The sequence below is a fragment of the Pholcus phalangioides genome, unplaced genomic scaffold, assembly GCF_987345545.1.
Source record: "Pholcus phalangioides strain wild (caught in Gottingen) unplaced genomic scaffold, Ppha-v1.0 ptg000007l_1, whole genome shotgun sequence".
NCBI classification, from domain to species: domain Eukaryota; kingdom Metazoa; phylum Arthropoda; class Arachnida; order Araneae; family Pholcidae; genus Pholcus; species Pholcus phalangioides.
Window position 1 is genome coordinate 10980762 of NW_028301600.1, and position 23583 is coordinate 11004344.

Consider the following 23583-nt stretch of genomic DNA (forward strand, 5'->3'; position numbering starts at 1 on the left):
CTTTTTCGAGAATCAAGATCAACAATCTCTGGAGGAAATCATTGAAGTCAAGAAATTCATCAATAAATATGGAAAAACAGATAAATCATTAACATTTCTTATATTGAATATTCAAAGTCTTAGGTCTTAGTCTTTGTAATAAATTACGAATAAATAAATTAAAAAGAAAGATTGTACAAAAATACAAAAAACACCTACTTATTTGTTTCATACGAATTAGAATACAAGAAATATAATAAAGATCTGAAAATGTATATTAAAAAATAAAACAGGAGCACATTAGGGATACATTTATGCTATGTGGAAATAACAAGAAACAGCAATGGAAATGTATAAATCACAATGTTCTAAATAAAAATGTAAAGCACAATACACATTTCTGACAGCAATAAACATCTAGCAAAAATATTCAATGAGGACTTTATAACAAGAAACAGAAGAAATGAAATTAGGTACAGACTAATTGTGAGAAGGAGCAAACAATAACTCTAACAACTCTATGTATTTTTTCGAAATTAATGATAATGAGATCAAGGAGATTATGACAAAATTAAAGATTAACAAAGCAAGTGGATACGATCAAATAACCCCTAAGATGTTGAAAATAATTGTCCACTATCACATAGGCATAATAAAAAACCTAATTAACTCATCTATACTAAATGAATTCTTTTATAGGGAGTTAAAATATGCCATTGTACATCCCATTTATAAAATAGGAGAAACAGATAACTTATTGAACTACAAACCTATATCGATTCTTCCCATTTTTTCAAAAATAATGGAAAAGTGTATGAAAAAACAGCTCGTGAGTTTCTTAAATTATCAGAACTTTATAGTACCTAACCAATATGGGTTTCAAAAAGGTAAAAATACAGAAATGGCCATTTTAGAACTAAGTAATTATTTTAACACCAGGTTTAACTATAATAAATATTCAATAACGGTTTTTCTTGATTTAAAAAGAGCTTTTGACTATGTGGATCTAATGATACTAACAGAGAAATTGTCATTAGCTGGTATACACAAGATAATACAATAAACTGGTTTACAATATATTTCTTTAATAGAAAACAAGCAGTTAAAAAAGGTGAAGAATTCAGTACATTTCTAGAAGTGAAAAAAGGAGTACCCCAGGGATCGGTTCTCGGGCCAATTTTGTTTCTTGTTTATAAGAATGACATATTTAAACTGAATATAAAAGGTAAATTAATTTCTTTCGCTGACAACACAATACTGTATGTTGAAGATACTAAAATTACAAATTTACTAAATAAAGTCGAAGAGGACCTATTCAATATCAACAACTGGCTTAAGAAAAATAAACTTAAACTAAATATACAAAAAGAGTAAAATACATATGCTCAAAAGCAAGAAATATAAATAATTTAACTAACATAAAAATCAAAATCCACGATCACTGTCCATGCCAATATATTTCATAATGTAACTGCCATGAAATTGAGAGAGTTCAGGAATACAATTACCTAGGAATAATAATACAAGATGACCTGAAATGGAACCCGCAATGTGAAAAAATAATAAAGAAATTAAGAACGCATGCTGCCATTTTATATAGATTAAAATACACAATCGACAATAACTTTCTAAAAGATTTATTTTATGCTTGGATATACTCAATTGTAACATATGGAATCACTGCTTGGGGAGGTGCTTATCAAACAAATATACAAAAACTAGATAATATATATAATAGAATAAGATCCCAAATAACAAACACCACAGCAAACAATTATATAACAGAATGTCACAAACTAACTAAGACCAAACTATATTTATAGACTAATAAAATTTTAATTCTTAAACAATAAATTGCTAGAAACAAAACAAAATACAACCTCATCTAGATTGAATAACATATATCAAGTGCCGGGAAAAAAAAAAAAGGGCGCGGTAGCCCAGGTCGGTAAGATACTCACCTAAAGTACCAAAGGATGTTTAGAGGTATCGCGAGTTCGATACCCGGTTCGTCCTTGTCAGAACACTTTCCTGACACAGGGGTACAACAAAAATGGCGACATGACCGCAGCAACAACTGCTACCGCAGGGAGTCCCCCATCGAGGGGTTAGCGCACCAACCTCTCGACGAGTATAAAAAACAAGCCTGCCATTCGGAATCGGCAATAAATTGTAGGTCCCAGTCTAATTAGCCCTCGTGTGCAGAAAACGACCGTGGTGCGACAAAAATGATCAAAATGATCAATGACAAATAAAATGTTATTCCAAAAGAGTTATAGATATAACCGCCCCAAAAATAATGAACCTATACCATGCAATCAATCATACAAATAATAACATAAGATATATTTATATTTTCAATAAACACTTGTCTTGAATCCATACTACAATAATAGATCATAAAACAACACAAAATAAATCATTTTAAAAAATATATACATAACCATTCCTGCTATCAACTGAAAAGTACATGTGATTATATGACCATACCTGAATTCGGTGTATGTCAACTGAATAATTTTTTAAGTTTGTATTTACACACATATATGTATGTATGTTTCCTTTGTTCAGCTAAAAAGGAAAAAAAACTAAAAATATAAATACGACTTTATAAAATATTTAACCAATTAGTACATTAGCAAGGCTGTTGTAAAATCCAATTAACTCTTGAATCTAATTTGTATTGACCACTGGAAGGACTTGTAGTCCGGGGTCACAGAGTGTCATTGTAATGTCATTTTTTGTGGTTTTTTTTTTGTTTTCCCTTTCTTGGTTGTTTTGATTGTATGTTTTATGCGTTGTGTTCAGTCCAATAAAAAAAATATGTTTGCATTCGATGAGAGCAAGTGTTGGAGGATATGATCGAAGTGTTCAAAATTTTCAACAAGATAGATAGGATGGACCATGAATTATTAATATGCCGTCAATTAACTATTTTGACCAGAGGACACCAGTATTGATTGGTAAGGGCCAATTCTAGGTTATGGTGTTGTAGGGAATTTTTCTCTAATAGGTTTGCCAACAAATGGAATAGTTTATCCCTGGGGGTAGTAAATTTTAACACAATTTACATGTTTAGAAAACAATAAGATAAATATGTTGGGGGCAGGGTTGTTTGGTTTAAGCCAAGTGGTTTTTTTAAAAAAACCAGTTTGCTTTTTTTCAAAAAGTCAAATAAAAGTGGCCTAAATATTGTTCCGGATAATTTTCCACAAGACTTCGTGGTTGCAAAACAAGAAGCGGTTCGATGGACAAACACAGATTTATTTACAGAACAGCAATTTACACGTATTTACAAGCTAATCAAAGAGCTTACAACTTTCTCGTAAAGTTTAAACACAACTGACTGTTCATCGGATCTCTCTATTCGAGTCTCTTTGAGCCTGCCATCTTGTGAGCGCCACGGTATTTATAACCCCGGAGAAACTTCGAGAAAAAGAACATTCCACAAAATTCTATTTTACAGTTTCCTAGTCGGCGGCGCCACCGTATGGAGGGACTGAACCAACGTCTGGAGGGGTGGGACCTTCTAGAATATTCTCACCAATAGCATCTCTTTCCGATAAACCGAAACCGGCATCAGCCGATTTCGATATTTCTGAGAGCCATCGAACAAATCTCGCCATCTATCGCCTACAGATCGTAACAATATCATTTTTTCCTTGAAAAATATATTGGTTCATTATTAGCCAAAATTTTTCATTTTTATCACATTTTATATTCTTGGGGTATATTTTGATGGTATATCTTTAGCAAATTCATGAATAAGGATTGTATCACACATCTAAATGTAGTGGTGTATTATCTCACAAGGTTTCTTTTTCCCTTCACAAAGAAGCAGCAACAGTAGTGACACTATCATGTTAGGGGCAGGTGGTCCTATAATCCAATAAAGACACCAGCTGTCCCTAAAGGACAAAGACTAGTGTACTAGTAGTTACATTACCTCACAGACATTTTCATTTTCTTTCCCATAAGAAGTAGCGCATCTCCTACTGTATATCTCTCAGTTTTAATATTCAATAGTTTTTTTTATATTTTCACTGTTAGGCCCAGTTAATCAGGGTTCTACTGTATAATAGTAGTAAAAGATTTATGAAAAATAATCAGCTATATACAGGGTGATTATAATTAAAGTTTTTATTCAAAAACTATACAATAAGTACTGGTCAGAATGACTTGGAAATTTACATGGATACTCCTGAAGCAATTGAATTTTCTTTGGCGAAAGAAAAAAGTAGTGCAAAATGCTCAAGTAGATGATGCTGTACTTGGCCAGCAGTATAATCTATTTTGTGCAACCACATCATTTCGGTACTTCCGCAGCATCAGTGTGTGGATAGAACAACTTTTATCAAGATGCACATTGCAATACCAGCAAAACAGCTGTTGAAGACCCATTTTGACAATAACAGGATTACACGCCACCTTGCCCGCCATCATTTGACCTTAACCCTTGCAACTTCTGGCTGTGGGGGGTACCTCAAAATGTTATGAACAGTGGTTGGATTGCAAACTTTGGTGAATTGCAATCTTCAGCACATCCTCTCCTCAGGAATATTAACGTGGGGGTGCGTTTGATTTAATAAAGGTGAATTTCAAGCGCATCCACATCATGACCATGGCATACGCTGATCTGTTGTTAAACAAGAATTTTTGTGCTTTCACCTCATAGCCAGAACACGGTGGACAACATATTTAACTTTTTTTGAGTAAGTTGTAGTTATTTGTTCAATTATTTCACTTTTTGTGATGTTTCCATGAATTATGAAATCGTGTAATGTTATAATTAAGTTATTTTGCCATGACTGGCTATTGTTTCCATTCTGCAAGCAAATTTGCCATGTGCTGGATGATGTCATTAATTTTATATTTTAAATTTTTTTCCACCCCTTTACTTAATAAAATTATATTTCTTCAAGAATATTCATGCCAATTTTCAAGTCATTCTGCCAATCACTCTTTTTTTTACAGTGTTTTGAAATCAGAACCTTAGTTATAATCACCTTGTATATTGTAAATCATCGTTAATTAATCCGCATTATTTATGCTTCATTAAATACATTATATTCACCTAATTTTTATTATAGTTTTTGCAAAATAGCTTCCTAATTAAGCATACTGAAAGTAACTGGAGAAAACATCTTTATATTATATGATTAATAATAACATTAAAAGAATTTTCAAACACACAAAGTAATTCATTGAGTTAAGCAAAAAAATAATTAAATTGCCAAAGTTGGTTTTTGTTAAAATATAAGAAATATTTATTGATTAATTAAATATGGGAATAGTGTTAATCATATTAATAAACATTTTATTTTAATTAATTATTAGAAGTTTGAATGATTTTTCAGAAATTTTATTGTTTTTAATGTTAGTGCTATTTAAAACAAAAAACCTGGTTTAAACCAAAAAAACTGGTTTGAATGAGACAACCATAAATATCTTTTATGTAGAATATTTTAATCATGTATATATGGTTTTTAGTTTTTATGATTGTGTTGCTGTTTTTTTTAAATATATTACATCTATATTTTTGTGAGCATATTTTTCTCAGCCACCTAGTTGGTTATTTTGCTTGTTGTGGCCTTGTATTTGAATGAAAAATTACTATATTTCAGAAAAAGTTAATTAAAATTGTTTAAACTTTACTTACCTCAAGTAACTTTTAACTTTTCAGATGCTTAAATAAATACATGAGTGCTGTTGTTGAAATAAAAGTATCACGAGCTATATGTTTAGAGCTTCATAAAGACTTCAAAGATTTAGGAAGGTTTATGTTAAGGTCAGGAGGCTCTACAATAGCAGCTGGTATAGTTACAAGGGTAAGCTATTTTGTTATTGATCTTTGATATTCCCTCAATATTAAAACTATCAGGAACACCCAATAGTAATTAAACTTTAGATTAAGTTCTTTTGTTGATGATGTCAACTATAGGGCATGAGAAACACTAATTAAAAACACTTGCCAGACTGTCTTTTTCAGAACTTCAAATGGTTTGTAAAATAAGAAAGACATAAATATAGAAAGCATAATTCAAGCACTCTTGAAAAAGAAGCTTTTGCAGGTATTTAAATAATTGGCATGAATTGCCAAATAGCCTCAAAAAAATGAGTTCATGTCATTATTACGTAATACTCATAAACCAGGAGCATATTTATAGGCAGATAAAAAGCTGTAGAGTGAGTAGGAGCCATGTAGGCCATACACAAAAACACACTAGCTGCGAGCTGCACTCAAAAAAATCAATTGTATCTATCAGGCAGAATCAGTAGCAATAGAAGCAGCTGCATGATACGCAGATTTGCACTCTCTATCTCCCTTTTAATATTATTTTCCCATAAGAAAAAGTTTCTTACTGGCAAACTGAATATTGAATCCAAAAAAACCGATCATGTCCTTTTTATTTTTATGCTACTTCTAAACTGCACCTGCACCTCATAAACATTCCTCTGAGGAACTTCTAACAAATTGGTGCATGTCTGAGTGTGTCATGTATGTGTTGTGTACCTAATGTGAGGTTTGTCTCTATAAACTGCCTATTATGTGTTTAAGAAATGCTGCCATTTTCATACCAAATTCAGAAGTAAACACTTCGGTAATTTATTTTTTGCCTTTGTATTATAATGTGAATTTTTTTCAGTATTGTAAACCTGATTGCTCTCTCTCTCTCTCTCTCTCTCTCTTTGAAAAGTCTCTGCAGAGAGACTTTTTCAAATGGGATATCGGCTTGCATTTCCATCTCAAACCAAGGAAATGACAGAAAACCAATTTCAGCCAACTACCATTGTGTTGCCTGCAGGATTTGAACCTAAATCCTCACAATGTGAGTCTATCATGATGCCTACATGACTGCACAGGGGCTCTATCTTCAGCCTGTTGTTCATCCACCTGAGTCACTTTAACCTTAAAGAATTGGACCAGAATCAGAAGAAAAAATTTTATTTTCTAAATGAAGGTGTGCTTTGTTTAATAAATAAGCATAATTATATAATGAAGAAAATAAGCATGAATAATGAAAAAAAAAATAATCTAGATAAAACTCTAAATAAATGAATACTTTAAAGAAAAGCTTTAATAATAAAGTGCTTATTACCTTACTATGACATCTACAAAGATCTTTCCTCTAACAGCAAGCTAACAAAAACAATTTTTTTTTCTTTTACAAAAAATTAAAGCATGGAAATGAAAATACTGCTAAAGGAAGCTCAAGAGATGAGGATATTTTGCTCTGGAAAAAAAATGCTTTGTGTGTACAAGCTGAGAAAAACAAACAATTAGGCTACTTTGAAACAAATTTCAAAACATTTCACAGCTAACACGTCTACATTTCATATCTTGGGACAACCATAAATGTTTAGCTATGCTTAAGTTCAACATATTTTCTTAATTTTATAAGAAAATAATTATATATAGTTTTTTTTAAACTTCTGAACTTTTTTTTAACCATATTTTTGTAGTGTCCCTTTTTTCATATAGCAACATTTTTTAGGAAAATAATGACCATGTTTTCTAGAAGGAGGAGTACTTGTAAATTTAAAAAAAAAAATTGTAATAGAGAATACCAAGGCAAGTGTTGTCTAATGGGGTAAGATGACAAATCATGTATTTCTCCAAAATTTCAATAGGTACCAGCATTTCCTGGATCCATAGTTGAAGACTGAATAATTATGAAATAGTTCTCTGTAAGCGTGGTGTTGATCTTACGAGACACTGTTCACTGCTCAGGTAATTTTTATTTTCTTTGTCTTATAAAAACAGGCATTGCCATATAAGATATTAGCATATATTTAGCCCCATTTACAAGGGAAATAAAATATCCTGGGAAGTTACAGATAACTTTGATTTTTGCTAAAACCCGTTTACATGGCGTTTAGTTTATGCCAGCATTCCCCCTTCCTTCTGGAAGTTATCAGTGGTCAAGTCGGTTGAACAGAAGTTGTTTGCTCGAGATGACTGACAAAGGATCTAACAGTAGTTTTTGAGGCGCAAAGGATTTGGGGAGAGGAGGTTGGAGTTACCCACCATTCCTCTGCAAAAAGGATGGGCTTCTTTTGAGGGATCTCCGTGCCTCCTTTTTTTCCCGATGTGGAAAAAAAGTTGTTGTGTAAATGGTAATCACCAAAGCAGTCTTGCACATGTAAGGGACCATTGTGCACAAGGAAAAAGTGCTGGAATTTTCATGTTATTAACATCTGGGAACATACTTTAATGCAGTGTTACTCAAAGTGGGCAATATCCCCCCGGGGATGATGGAATGGTCCAGGGGAGCAACAGAAGCTATGGGTTTAGTATAGAATCCTATGAGTTAGCTTTAGAAGGGCGGCTGGACAATGAGAGGGAAAAATATCTAAGAAGGGGGCGAGATGGAACAAAAAGTTTGGGGAACTATGTGTTAACCCTTTTTAATGTCGTGGGAAGTATACTTCCCATCTTACGCAGGGTTTAAGCTAGATAAAAAATTCCTTTATCAAAAAAGTAAAAATGGGGGGGGGGGGAAGCTTTAGGAAAATGCTACAATGCTAATGATTTATCGTTGGATATCTTCTCGTTTAGTACCTCCTGTACTCATTTTTGCGGAAGTGGCTACTAATTCTTTTGCATTTTGCAAAAAATGCGACCGTAACTTAAACCCTGACCTCACTTCTCACCTACTTATTCTTATTGAATACTCTTTTGAGAAGTGCTATTCTCACTGTGATAGTTTTGTGTTGCTATTATATGACTGAGATCACTGGTTGTCACCTCAAGATTGTAAATTTTCAGGGGAGAGGGAGACAAATACCTCCCATCCCCAATAAACTTAGCATGGTGGGAACATATTAAATGAAATAAAAATTTTCTTCAGTGGTATTCTCAATGGATAATAAATCACTAAAAAAATTCTAGAAATTCGAAAGAGGAAAAAATGATTCTTTAAAATGTAAATTAAGAGAGCTTGCTGTCTGTGGGGGGGCGCGTGTTTAAGGAAGTGGAATGGGGTTAGGCATCAAAATTACCATCCTGCTGCTTACAGGTTAATCTTGTATTAATGACAAAGACTAGCTTTTATTTTAGTTATGTAAATATTTTTTGTTGCAACAAATAATGAAAAAATATCAAATATTACAAAAAATTACTAAAACAACTCAGAAATAAGTTTTAAATTATTTACTTGGGGTATACTTTAAAAAAACATTTAAGTGCTATAGTTGTAGGCTACTTATTTTGTTTTATTTTATGTTTCAGGCTAAACTTGTGCAATGTCCAGTATAAAGAAAAATGGTGCATATAGAAGCTGAATAAAAACAAATAAGATTGCAGCAAAAAGAAAACTTGAGTGTCAGTGCTCATGCTTTAGCATATTCTATTTTAGCAGCAACTCTTCTGAGATATTTAAGAAACGGCATGATTAATCTGAAATTTCCAATTCATTCTGGATGGATTTTGTTCTGGATTGTTATTTATTCATCAATTTACTTCAGTTGGTTTGTCATCTTTCCCAACCCAAGGAAAAGAAGATTGACAAAGTAAAATTTGCATTGATAAAAATATTTGACCGCCTATTTCGTTTTACAGTGGTGTCACTATGCCATGGAGAAGCCTATATAATTCCCTGTGAACTTGAGTTTGGTATCAATCTTTTCTTAAGCAATAGTTTTTTCCCTTGGTATATTTCTCACCCTGATTCCATTCAAGTTGTAGACAGAACCAGCACACTATTTCAGAGACTTTATTTTAGTTCATGTGAGGAAATGTTGATGATTACAAGACTGTTTGTTGAAACAAAATCATGTAATATGTATGTAATCTTCTCATGGTTTTAAAATTATAGCCACTAATATCATTGCTATCAATGAAATGGTTAATATTGAAAATCCTTAGTTAATTCTGTAAAATAAGTTTAGATATCACATATGTGAAGATGTATGCCTATATCCTGCTCAGCATTGAGATAATTTCAATATTTCGATTTGTTGCTATGTATGATGAGAATTTGGTCTCATAGAAATACTGTTGACAAATGGTGCAGACAGTTGTAGAGCTGCAGCTAGTAGATCTAGGAAGTTGTTGGTCTTATCTGAAAAATCCAGCAATGAGTAGATCCATAAACTTTTCCTTCAATGGTGCACGCAATTGACACTTGCAGGTTGATAAGCTGATAAGATTGGCTCAAATTCATAGTGGGATAATTACCCCGAAAAGCCAAAAATAATATGAAAAATAATGTGGTTCTGTCATTATATATGAAAAGAAGCTTTGCCTGATTTGAATTCAAAGACATTTTTAACACATTTTATAAACAAATGTAAATATTTGTCTTAAAACGTATTAAATTTCTCTTTGAATGGTTCTTTCTTTTGAAATACATTATGCTGTTCTTGTTCTTGCCAACTACCATACCATGCTGAAAACACTGGTTCTCGTCCAATCACTGAAGCATGTATGTTCACCATATAACCTTTACCCCCATTAAGTTGCCCCCCAACAGTTTCCCAGGATCTGCAACAAGCTCTGAGATGAACAAGTGATGATATTGGCTTAAAATTGGGCAATTAACTCAGCATAATACTGTTTTCCTCAAGGAAGTCATGCAAAAGAAAAAAAGAAATTGACAATGATTTTCTCCATAGCAGAGAACTTATTTGTGGGTTTTTTGCCCTGCACAACTATGTTCAGCTTAGTGAGTTTACCAAACACATTCGTTAAATATGTGTGGTTATATAGCCATTCAGAATCGTAGAATTCATTTTTAAATAGTTAAAAGTGGTGGTGTGTCTGTACCCAAAAACAATAATATCTATCAGAGATTTTGAAAATGTGGATCAATACATAACCGTGTGAAAGCTTTGACTACTTTGATGTTTGGTAAGAGAAATGTGTGCCTTGGCATAAAGTTTTGAATACTCTTGATTTCAAAGGTTGGGCTGATTTGATAAGATATGCAATCACTTTGCTTTATCTACTATAACCTTCAGTGCTACCAGGACTGGTTTTGCCTCTAAAATTTTGCAGTTGCTATCAATTTTGCTTTTTTGTTATTTGTTGTACCCAAGTTACGAAACCTTTTAGACAACCGGTCCTTGCTGCTGCTACAATAACCAGTGTAAGCTACATGTTTATGCAGTTTACTTAAAGGAAACTGTATGACTCTAAATAGCCATTCATAGAATGAAATGCAGTTTCTCCTGTAATATTAGTTGCCAGAGATCCACACAGTAGAAGATGCTCACACACAGTGCTGACAAAGATGTATCTAAAGAAAATGAGCAAAACTGATACACTACTGTGGACTTATCAGCCGAAGCGGGAGTATTCCAAGCTGATCGTTGGTATACTTCTGCAGCTAAACATTGACATCTAAAAGTATCATCAGTGGGGCAGACTTAAGGGCCTCAACCTTTCTTCCCTTCAGAAAAGTGCTGTGCTGCTTCAATTATACTACACTGCTCAACCTACTACTTACCAGCTGTTTGAGATTCGCCAGCATGACTAGTGAAATAATAAATCCTGGAAAGTACACTTCTGTTGAAACAACTCAAAATCTTTGGCATCTTAAACGTCTTCAAAAGTGGGATGGTGAGTGCCTTATGAAATCTGGATGTTTTGTTGTGAAGTGGTTTTTGAAATGTAGCAACAAATTATTGCTAAGGAATGCTTGACAAACAAAACAAAGAGTTTCAGGTTTCTCTTTATGTGTCCAGTAGATACAAATATTTAGTTCACAGAGCTAGGGTCATATTTTTTCACAGTCTGATTAGAGTTTCATGCTTGTCTTTTGTGGAATGCTTTTAGCTTTTAACAACTGGTTCAGACGCAACAATGTGGGCATTATTTGTTTTTGCTGAGCTTGGCCTATCATTTATTTTCCACTCACTTCCAGCAACAGACCTAGCTGATTTCATGGCAATTACAAACCGTTATACCAACCTATGTATACCAACACTCTTGTAAACCTTTCATCAGATATTCTAGTTTTAAGTTAACGTTTCATCTTGCAATATTGATATTGTCCCATATGAAGGTATTTCTATGAGTGTGAAAAGAACTCAAGAATCATGAAATGGCTGACACAACATCAAAGAGTGGCTCCATCACAAGTAAATGCCGAGTTTTCTGGAATCTGCCATGTTTTTCATTTGTCTCTTAACCTTAACTCTCAATTGCTGATTATTTGCTGTGAGAACATTGCTGTGTTATTTGGAATATGGCATCTCAAATTTTTCTCTGTGGTTTCTCACATAATTATGTTATTTTCGCAAATGTGGTAAATGTATCTCCAACATACATATCACGCAATGTTCTCTCTAAGCTGCATGCGTGTGTGGCCATATAAGGCTAAAAATTCTTCCATGCAAACAGATATTTTGCTGTGCAGAAAAAACTGAAGATATTATAAGTGGTAACATGTTGTTTCATCAATTCTATGCAGATGTAAAAATTTAGAGCAAAAACACGTCTAATCAAGTAAAAGAAAAGTTGGAGGGCCTGTTGATTATATGCATATTTTCCAGTTTTCAACAAACCTGACAATATGTAGTAGTCTAGGGTGGTGAATTTGATAAGTAATGAATGCATCCTTGCTGAGTAGGTTTTCTTTTAACAAGATTTATTTGAGTCTTGTAATTACATGAAATCACTGGTAAAACATAGCATTTCGGTGAAATTTATCAGACTCACCAAAATGATTGGTGATTATATATAATAACCGGTCATTTCATGCAGTTATCAATTAATTAATTTTAAGACCCCATGAGGGCAGAGATGAATTTTCCTTTCCTGAAACATTGATATCTCCTCACTCAGTAAGTTTTTTGCATCTGTCACATTAACAAGGGAGAGTGATGTCTTTTGTCATATATGCCGCTATCTGATAGTCCTGATGTCATCTGCAAGCTATTAGCACAATCTTGCCGCAGTCCATTGCACAGAGCCATTGAACATATGCATATGCTCCAAGGAGGGGAATTCTGTCTTCATAGCTTAGTTGGTAGAGCACTCATCCGGCAAATGAGAGATTGGGATTCGGTTCCCTGTGAGGGCAGAGATGAATTTTCCTTTCCTGAAACATCAATATCTCCTTACTCAGCCAGTTTTTCATGTCAGATAATGCAATTGTTGTATTATTTGTTTTTTGCAATTTGAGCAGGAAACAAAAGAAAGCCCCCAAATTCATGATGAATTTTGCCTTAAGCAATCAACACCTGTGAATAGACATGGAGTCCTATTGCTCCAGGATAAAAGTGCTTGGCCATGTACAACAAAGTCAATCATATGGCAAATCAACAATTTGGGAATGAAATTAATATAAGATAATTTTATAATTGTTTTTCATCCTCCATACTGTTCTGATGTTTCTTAGAATTAGTATTTGTATATGTTCTGTATATCATGTATTTTTGCTAATAAATTTTCAAAACGTTCAGAAAATATTGACCAAAAGCTATATTCATGCTGTATTGAATTTAATTATATACAAATACAACACCACAACAGGCAAAAAATGCCCAACAAGGTGGCTGAGCAAATGTTGCCCATAACAAATATGGATGTCATACTTCAAAATTAAAAACAGCAACCCTAATTAATAAAAAAAACAATTACAAAAACTAGAAACAATATATATATACATGATAAAATATTATACAATGCGGATGAAGAATACTTATGGTTGTCTTATTCTAAGTATGGATAGCTTCTTGATTTACCCCAACATGTTATCATATTTCTTTTTAAACGTGAATTGTGTTAGAATTAAACAATATGCTGCTTATAAGCTTATTTTCTATCTGCAACAATCCCTTAATAATTCCATTTTATGCATTTATACAACTGCTACATAATCTAATTTCAAGACCTTGCTAATATATAAAAAACATGTTTTTTTATAACTAGAGCCCGGTGGGCGTAATGTGATAGGCCTCCTCATGGTGCACACCCTCTGGGTAACTCTAAATCTATCACATGTCGTTGTCTTCACATATGTGTGCTCATATCCTTCACTTTCAATAGCCCAGATTATGTGTTATTTCCACACATCATACAGTACTTGTCTTTGTTATTATTTGGTCCTGTCCATGTGCTTGTCTTTTGTGTACAACCCCTCATTGTGGGCCCCACTTGTTCATGGAGGTGGGGAGGGGTCCTCCCAGATAGGACATTGCTTCAAGCATATGCCCTATCTGTGATGCTGTTTATCCCTCGTGTTTGTTCTGTGTGGAGACCCGTAAGGCAGGAGATGGAATCCTGGTTAGCCTTATGTGTTAACTTTGGCCTCGGATTCAGTTGAAATAGGATGCCTGGATTAGCCCCCGTCCGGGTCAATCGGCTGGTTGCTCAGGTTTATCCAGTGGCTTAAGGGGTTAAGCTATTTGGCAGGTAGAGAGACTAGGTCTTCCCGGATGGTGTGGGGTTTGTCGGTGCGGCCTCATGTCGATCTTGGGTCTAGAGCGCGTCTACTCGCCTGCTGTGTGTAGTCTATAGCTCTCTACCTAACCTGGTGTTGCATGCTAATCTTCATTGGTTATGCATGCACGTTCCCTCTTAGGGATCCATGGTGAGCATGGTTGATAGAAGTGGAACATCACCCATTTTAAAATGGGAAAAAATTAAAATGCACTGAAATGTCAAAAAACTGCTCATGAACAATCATCAGTAAAAGATACTGCCATAGAATCATTTTTCTTCCTTCATTCTACTGACGCCAAAAAACAGCTTGCTAATAATGTATCTCACATTTTTTATTGACAAAGCTCTGTATGTTGCAATAGACACATTAAAATCAGTGAAGGCTCTCCGATCTGGAAACCTTAGGGAAACTAACACCATCGAACAATCACGCAATATCCGGGAAACCAGAGTTGGTAAAAAAACCGGGTTTTTTTTGTTTAAACTGGGTTTTTTGTTTTAAATAGTATTGACATTAAAAACAATAAAATTTCTGAAAAATCATTCAAACTTCTAATAATTAATTAAAATAAAATGTTTATTAATATGATTAACATTATTCCCATATTTAATTCATCAATAAATATTTCTTATATTTTAACAAAAACCAACTTTTGCAACTCAATGGATTACTTTGTGTTTGAAAATTCTTTTAATGTTATTATTAATCATATAATATAAAGATGTTTTCTCCAGTTACTTTCAGTATGCTTTATTAGGAAGCTATTTTGCAAAAACTATAATAAAAATTAGGTGAATATAATGTATTTAATGAAGCATAAATAATGCGGATTAATTAACGATGATTTACAATATACAAGGTGATTATAACTAAGGTTCTGATTTCAAAACACTGTAAAAAAAAGAGTGATTGGCAGAATGACTTGAAAATTGGCATGAATATTCTTGAAGAAATATAATTTTATTAAGTAAAGGGGGGGGAAAACTTTAAAATATAAAATTAATGACATCATCCAACACATGGCAAATTTGCTTGCAGAATGGAAACAATAGCCAGTCATGGCAAAATAACTTAATTATAACATTACACGATTTCATAATTCATGGAAACATCACAAAAAGTGAAGTAATTGAACAAATAACTACAACTTACTCAAAAAAAGTTAAATATGTTGTCCACCGTGTTCTGGCTATGAGGTGAAAGCACAAAAATTCTTGTTTAACAACAGATCAGAGTATGCCATGGTCATGACGTGGATGCGCTTGAAATTCACCTTTATTAAATCAAACGCACCCCCACGTTAATATTCCTAAGGAGAGGATGCGCTGAAGCTTGCAATTCACCAAAGTTTGCAATCCAACCACTGTTCATAACATTTTAAGGTACCCCCCACAGCCAGAAGTTGCAAGGGTTAAGGTCAAATGATGGCGGGCAAGGTGGCGTGTAATCCTGTTATTGTCAAAATGGGTCTTCAACAGCTGTTTTGCTGGTATTGCAATGTGCATCTTGATAAAAGTTGTTCTATCCACACACTGATGCTGCGGAAGTGCCGAAATGATGTGGTTGCACAAAATAGATTATACTGCTGGCCAAGTACAGCATCATCTACTTGAGCATTTTGCACTACTTTTTTCTTTCGCCAAAGAAAATTCAATTGCTTCAGGAGTATCCATGTAAATTTCCAAGTCATTCTGGCCAGTACTTATTGTATAGTTTTTGAATCAAAGCTTTAATTATAATCACCCTGTATGTAGCTGATTATTTTTCATAAATCTGTTACTACTATTATACAGTAGAACCCTGATTAACTGGGCTTAATCATTAAAGTATAAAAAAAAAAATACAGAATATTAAGACACGGTGATATACAGTGCGAGATGTGCTACTTCTTATGGGAAAGAAAATGAAAATGTCTGAGGTAATGTAACTACTAGTACACTAGTCTTTGTCCTTTAGGGACAGCTAGTGTCTTTATTGGATTATAGGACCACCTGCCCCTAGCATGATGGTGTCACTACTGTTGCTGCTGCTCTGCTTTGTGAAGGGGAAAAGAAACCTTGTGAGATAATACACCACTACATTTAAATGTATGATACAGTCCTTATTCATGACTTTGGTAAAGATAGAGCATCAGAATGTAGCCAAAGGTTAGAAAATGTGGTAAGAATGAGAAATTTTGGCTTTTGTATATAACTTTAAATCACTAAGATGCTTCATATGAAAAAAATATATACATTCCGGCCACTTTTATGAGACTTTTGAAAAAAAAACCACTTATACCATTTTATGCCATTTAAAGATATAACATCAAAATATACCCCAAGAATATAAAATGCAATACAAATGAAAAATTTTGGCTAATAATGAACCAATATGATATTTTTTAAGGAAAAAATGATATTTAAGCCACTTTTATTTGACTTTTTGAAAAAAAACCACTTGGTTAAAACCAACGTGTTTTAAACCAAACAACCCTGCGGGAAACTAACACAAGTTGGAGACGTACTCATTACAGTGAAAATCCATCCTACGCTGAATTATTCATGTGTAATTTCCGATAATAACTTAATTAATATGGCCAAAGAAGAACTAACCCAAGATCTGGTGTCTCAAGGCATAACATCTGCCAAACGAATCATGAGCCGCAAGGACGGCAATCCAGCTTTCACATGTAACATAATTCTAACATTCGCATCATTGACATTACCCAAAGATATGAAGGTTGGTTATTATAACCTCAAAATCCAACCATACATACCTAACCCTGTTCGATGCTTTAACTGCCAAAACTTTGGTCACTCACTAATTGTGTGCTGTAGTAAGACCACCTGTGCTAAATGCGGCAAAAAAGATCACATTTCGGCCAACTGCACTAATTTATCATTCAAGGTCAATTGTGGTGATAATCATCCCGCATTTGATAGGAAATGTCCAAAATGGACTGAAGGAAAAGAAATCCAGAAGATCAAGGTCCTCAATAACATCTCGTATATTGAAGCACGTCATCATATAACCTCTAATCAAGGGCCAATAATAGGTAGATCATACACTAAAATATGTCAACAACACCATCGTTAGCTAATAAGACTAACAATGTCACTAAAGTATCCATTGCTACTCAGACTGAACCCATAGCTGACACATCTACTCAAACATCATCCAACCAACCATGCAATAGTTATGGCTGCTGTTGCTCTGCTAGATTCCGGAGGGAGTCTACCTCCAAAGAAGCAGGAAAAGCAACGGCTAACACATTTAAAACTTGGGTACTAAACCTAAAACCTTAAGTAAGTCCAAGAAAGCACATTTCAAAACTGGATACTCTAAAAAAGCCGTTCAAAGAGCACTAAAAACCCTACACTGAAAAATATGGCACTACTTGATGATAAATCAATTGGTGACATGGATCTCGATAATCCATCAGAATTGGCTAGTACTCATCGTAAACAAGACAAGAATAAATTCAAGGACCTTGAACTGTCCACCTCTATTTAATTTTTTAATTTAAGGCCGACAAATTCAATGGAACATTCATGGTCTTATATCCAATTACAAAGATCTCAAGGATTTGATCAATCGACATCATCTTGTTTGCATGGCACTCCAGGAAACTTTCACGAAACCCTTGGAGTCATGAAACATTAGGCGGCATTCCCTGTTTTGTATTGATTACGATGATGGGAGTAGAGCTTGCTTTGTTGTTGCTTCTACATCATGTGTTGTCGCACATTTTACCGTTGCGCACGAACCTGCAAGCCATCGTGATGGAAATCTACAGGCCCAAGAATTACCATCTATTCTATTTATTTGCCACCAAATGACACCGTCTTACAGAGAGATCTTGAAGATCTGATTGATCAATTACCTCCGCAATTTTTTCTTCTTGAAGACTTCAGTGCTGATAACATGGTATGGGGGATCTAACAGCAACACCCCTCATGGGGAAATGGTCGAACGACTATTAGACAAAATTGACCTCGCCGTGATGAATGATGACAGTTTCACTCATTTCCCTGCCCCAAACAGTAGTTTCACTACAATAGATTTATCCTTATGTTCACCTTCACTTTTGCCCAACTGGCCCTGGTTGGTTAATCCAGACCTCCATGGGGGTAATCATTTTCCTCTAGTGGTTAAGTCCCTTGATCACCGCCATATCATTCCTGAGGGGCCCCTCTCGGTGGAAGCTTGTGGCAGCCCAATGGGCTGACTTCACGGACGAGGCAGAAATCATGAAGGATATGGTTTCCCAACCTGACGTCGACCTCGTGACCAGTTGCATGATCTCGGCAGCTAATGAAACAATACCCAGTCTCCTTGAAACTTCCTAAATTTCATATACCTTGGTGGAACCACGAATGTAATCTTAATATTAGAGTACAAAAGAAATCATGGAGTAGGTTCTGGCAGTGCCCTATCCATGACAAGTTGGCATTTTTAAAGGCAAAAGCGATAGCAAGAAGAACTAGGCGCCAGGCTCAATGCAAGTCCTGGCAAAAGTTTACCATGGGAATCATTTAGGACCGTATCCGAAAAATTAATGGTCATTATCAGTTTCACCCAATCACTATCTTAAATACCAATGGCACTATCATCAGCGATGTGAGGGATATTGAGGACACCATCGCGACTCATTTCACCGCTGTCTCCAGTAATGCGAATTATCCCCCATTGTGTGTGTGTTTCATCCCATTAAATCATCAGCTGAATGCACATCGTACACCTTCCAGCCTTTTACACCAGAGGGGTACAAGCCATTGTTCACCATTCATGAATGTATGATGGCCTTGCAGCGAAGTCCAGACTCCTCTGTAGGACCCGATGGCATACATTATTTCATTGTTTGGCACACCTCATTTGAATCACTCTCACATTTGCTCATATTTAATCAGATGTGTGTCAGTCATTCATTTCCTCATGTGTAGCGAGCAGCCATCGTACATGCATTCCCGAAGCCTGGCAAAAATCCTCAGCAACCCAATAGTTATAGACTTATCGCATTAACCAATTTTCTGTGTAAACTCATGGAACGCATGGTCAACTATCGCCTTATGCACTACCTTGAGGTTAATAATATTTTATCTAATCATCAAAGCGGCTTTAGACGGTTCAGGTCCACAACATGCAATCTGTTACACCTTGAGACATCAATCAGACAAGCTTTTGTACAGAGGGAGCACACGATAGCCATATTTTTTGACATAGAAAAGGCTTACGACTGTGCTTGGAGGCACATAATCCTTTCTGACCTCTATAATTATGGCTTGCAGGGCAACTTGCCCATTTTCATTAAGAACTTTCTAGCTCATTGTATCTTCCAGGTACGGATTGGAAGCATATTATCAGTTCCCCAAATTCAAGAACAAGTTGTACCTCAAGGTAGCATTTTAAGTGTTATGCTTTTAATTTTAAGACTCACCGGGGTGTTGAACCAACTCCTGTTGTCTGTTACTGTTTGTCAGACCAGATACAAGCCCTTTACCCATGTTGGTTGGGTCATGCTGGGGGAGGACCAGGGGTGCCGGGCCGGAGTGCCCACCGATGAAACCACCAGCAAGCGCCCCCTCCCGGCATCAAGACCCTCTAAGTCCTAGCTGCAAGCAAAGAGCCTGGTCTTTAGGTTGTTCGTTGTCTGTTACTGGCGCACTTTACATGGACTATCTGCTAATATCGTATCAATCAGTGAATATGAGGTCAGCCAAGAGACAGTTACAAACCTCACTCAACAAGATCGGCAAATGGGCACATAATAACGGCTTCTCATTCTCCGCTGACAAAACTGTTGCTATGCTCTTGACGAGTATAAAAACAAGCCTGCCGATCGGAATCGACAATAAATTGTAGTTCCTGGTCTAATTACCCCTTGTCTGCAGAAAATGACTGTGGTGTGACAAAAATGATCAATGATATCTCTCTATTGAAATTTAAGGTTTTTATGAAAATTTAAACTTTGAAATTTTAAAGTTTCTTAATTTTTAAAAACACTTTCACTTTACATATCTTAAAGATCTAGTTCATTGCATTCAAGAAACATTTTAAGACACAAAACCGTTTTTTATACAGGAATTCAAATTTGAGCAGATGAAATTGCATATGCTTTGGTGGTGTGTATGATTTTTTTTAAATTTGCAAATTTTGCTTGTAAACAAAAACAAAAAAATATTTTGCAAATTTGATGGATGCACATCAAATTACACATACTTTAGATGTGACCCTCAGAAATTTGAACAAATTTGGTGAATTAGGAATTTCGAATTATAAATATTTTTATGAATTTGTAAATATATGCTACATTTTTCTGCATTTCTCGACTTTCACGTGTTCTTTGTCCTTTTAAAGGTTGAGCACCCTTGGCCTACACTGTGTATTTAAAAGGCAGTTGAAACCTTAAAAAGTATGTTATTCTCATACTTTTCTTAAAATGTAAAGGGTTCTCAAAGCTTTTTCACCCATGGTGCCTCTCTCTAATCAACGCTTATCCATGGCTCCCCAAAGCAGTTTAACAAAGAGTCACTTCGAGAAACCTTTGTCAGAGCCACCACTCCGCAGTGCCGCTGACAAAGGTGGGTGGTGCACAATTTGAGAACCTATGTTGAACGGAAAAATGTCTAGTCGTGAAGTGTGAAATTCATTTTTCTGTTATACATGTATTTTGTTTGTCCCTACAATTGGTGATTGGTGTGTGTGAATGGTATGTATGGAATCAAACATCTTCCAGAAAAAAAAATTAAAAACTTGCTCTCCAGTTTAGCATATGAACAGCATTGCTGTCTTTCATTTGTTTAGAAAAACAAAACATTGTTTCTCCTGCATTGAATCTGTGTGCAAGGAAAATGCAAAAAAAATCCAGTATAATATTCAGGTGACCGAAAATAGACTTATTTATAAAACAAAGGTTTATCTCGTGGCAAGTTTTGTGGGGTGAGAATTTTTCTTTGGAAACTGACGTAGGGTGAACATAATTTCCCAAAGTTCAAATTACCGAATTAATTAAAAAATAATATTTTTGAAAATTGACCACTCATTGCAGAATGAATGTTTGTTTTGGTGCTCCCTCCCCTACAATTTTCAGCCACAAGCCGCTACTGCAAGTTACCAACCTTTCAGTCTGCTGGCTAGACTTGCAAGATGACTACCATTTGCTGGATACAAACTGGTGTACTTATTGTGTTGTGTTATTGGTATATACAGGGTGATTATAAAAAAACTATCCCGACATATGGGCCCCTAACTATCATACAATTCACAGAAACTGAATGAAATTTTAGCATAAGGTATTTTGATGTATGCGCTCAAGAATGATATGGAAAACAACAGTGTCACTCTAACAGTTACGGTTACAGTGAGAAAATTTCGGAAATATCAAATGGCAACACCAAGTTTTTTGTACTGGAATGTGATCTCCATTGTGAAAAACCCTAAACAGCGTTCGAACTGCAACTGTAGCATGAAAATCACCGGCGGTAGATAGGCTAAAAGTGAGGACAACCAATAAGGACAGAGAAGCAGCATAAAATAAAGCATTTTATTGTGTTTCACAAATTTTCCACATGACCTTGTGGAGGACTAATCAGGCTGGGATCTCAGCCGAAGAAACGGTGTGACGAATGAAACGAACATTAATGCTCTGGTGCACGGCAAAGTCCTTTTTACTTTTTCCTTGCCTAGCTCTGGGGATTTTCGTGCTACAGGTGCCATTCCAACGCTATTTAGTGTTTTTCAGTATGGAGATCGCATTCCAATACCAAAAACTTGGTGTTGCCATTTGATATTTTCGGAATTTTCTCACTGTAACCGTAACTGTTAGAGTGACACTGTTGTTTTCCATATCATTCTTGAGCGCATACCTCAAAATACCTTATGCCAGAATTTCATTCAGTTTCTGTGAATGGTATGATAGTTAGGGGCCCATATGTCGGGATAGTTTTTTTATAATCACCCCGTATTTTTTAATAATAGATCTCACGCAAGAACTGTTTCGTTGCATTTCGGTGCAGTTGTTTAACTTGATGGTAATTGCTCATAGGCATAAAGTTATTGGAAATATTGGGAGGGACAAACCTAATATTTCTATAGGAATTATGGAGATTGTGACAAATATATATATTCAGGCAAAGGTGTCGACATGAAGAAAACATTGGAGGGGCTGAAGAAATTGTCATTCATCCCGTATATACAGGACTCGAGCCTGTAAGCAGGAGGTGGAATGGTGCGTTCCATTGTATATTCATGAACTTTTATGAGTCTCAAATGCCTCAGTCCCAGGTTCCAGCCCCTATGTATTTGAGGAGGGGACTTTGACCCATGGGCCAGATACAAGTTTATGCCTATGTAATTGCTGTGTGGCCGCGAAAGTTGGGTTGGATATAACCTTTTTTTGGTTGGCCTGTTCACACCTGCTATAGGGAGTATTAATAAAACCCAGATTGTATTTTTATCTTTGCAAAATCTTACCCTTGTATAGAAGACGTTATCCACCCTCCACAATATTGAAATGAATTTTTGAATGAAATTACTTGGCTGATATATGAGTATATACGGTTTATTTACAAACTTTTAATGTACTGGGCTGGTCTCAATCTTAAGCCTCTCCCTCAATAACTTGTAACAAAAAATTTTAATGAATTTCAAATGTAATGATCAAGTTGATTAACTCCGCTCAAATTTCTTACAGGGGGTTAACACTTGATTGGTTAATTGGGCAAGCCATAGTTGTAAGTTTACTTGACTGTGTATGAAATGGCAAACAGCTGGTCGATCTCTTTACAAATTGGCCAGTGTCTGAACTCTGAACAATGCGCGAAGGTGCTAAATTTCGGACTTCGACCATAATAAAACTTTTTGTGTGAATGTATTATATATGCAGTATATTAACAAATAACTTATTACTCTTTTTTTTTTTGCCTAGATTTTTTGAAGATCCGATATCTCAAGGGAAAAAACTTTTGAAGAAATCTGAGAAGAAATTAGATTTATCTGAATCTGTATAAAAATTGCCTTCAATTTTGAAAGATTTGTAACTACGCTATTATAAAAACTTTTTCTCTATCTTACTGAGCTATTTTGAATCAATAGTTTGGTTTATTGAATATTGCTGATGAGATTGATTATATTATGTGTAATAACTGCACTTCTCAGTAGTGCTGGAAGCATATAGACTTGAAAGTCTGGGGGGGGGGCACGATGATGATGATGATGTAAATTCATATAT

At 35.0% G+C, this 23583-nt stretch overlaps 1 protein-coding gene across 2 annotated transcripts in view; it reads left to right on the forward strand.

Moving 5' to 3' along the window:
• HBS1 (translation elongation factor EF-1alpha (GTPase) HBS1) overlaps positions 1-23425 on the forward strand; it is a 125418-nt gene extending 101993 nt beyond the window's left edge. Inside the window, exons 14-17 of one of the 2 annotated variants that reach the window (XM_089232644.1) lie at positions 5663-5807; positions 7612-7711; positions 9212-9492; positions 23281-23425. In XM_089232644.1, coding sequence (XP_089088770.1) covers positions 5663-5807; positions 7612-7647 — 181 coding nt within the window. In that variant the 3' untranslated portion in view covers positions 7648-7711; positions 9212-9492; positions 23281-23425. The remainder of the gene's footprint in view (positions 1-5662; positions 5808-7611; positions 7712-9211; positions 9493-23280) is intronic. The other variant, XM_089232645.1, reaches the window with a different exon arrangement.
• Positions 23426-23583: the final 158 nt, after the last annotated feature.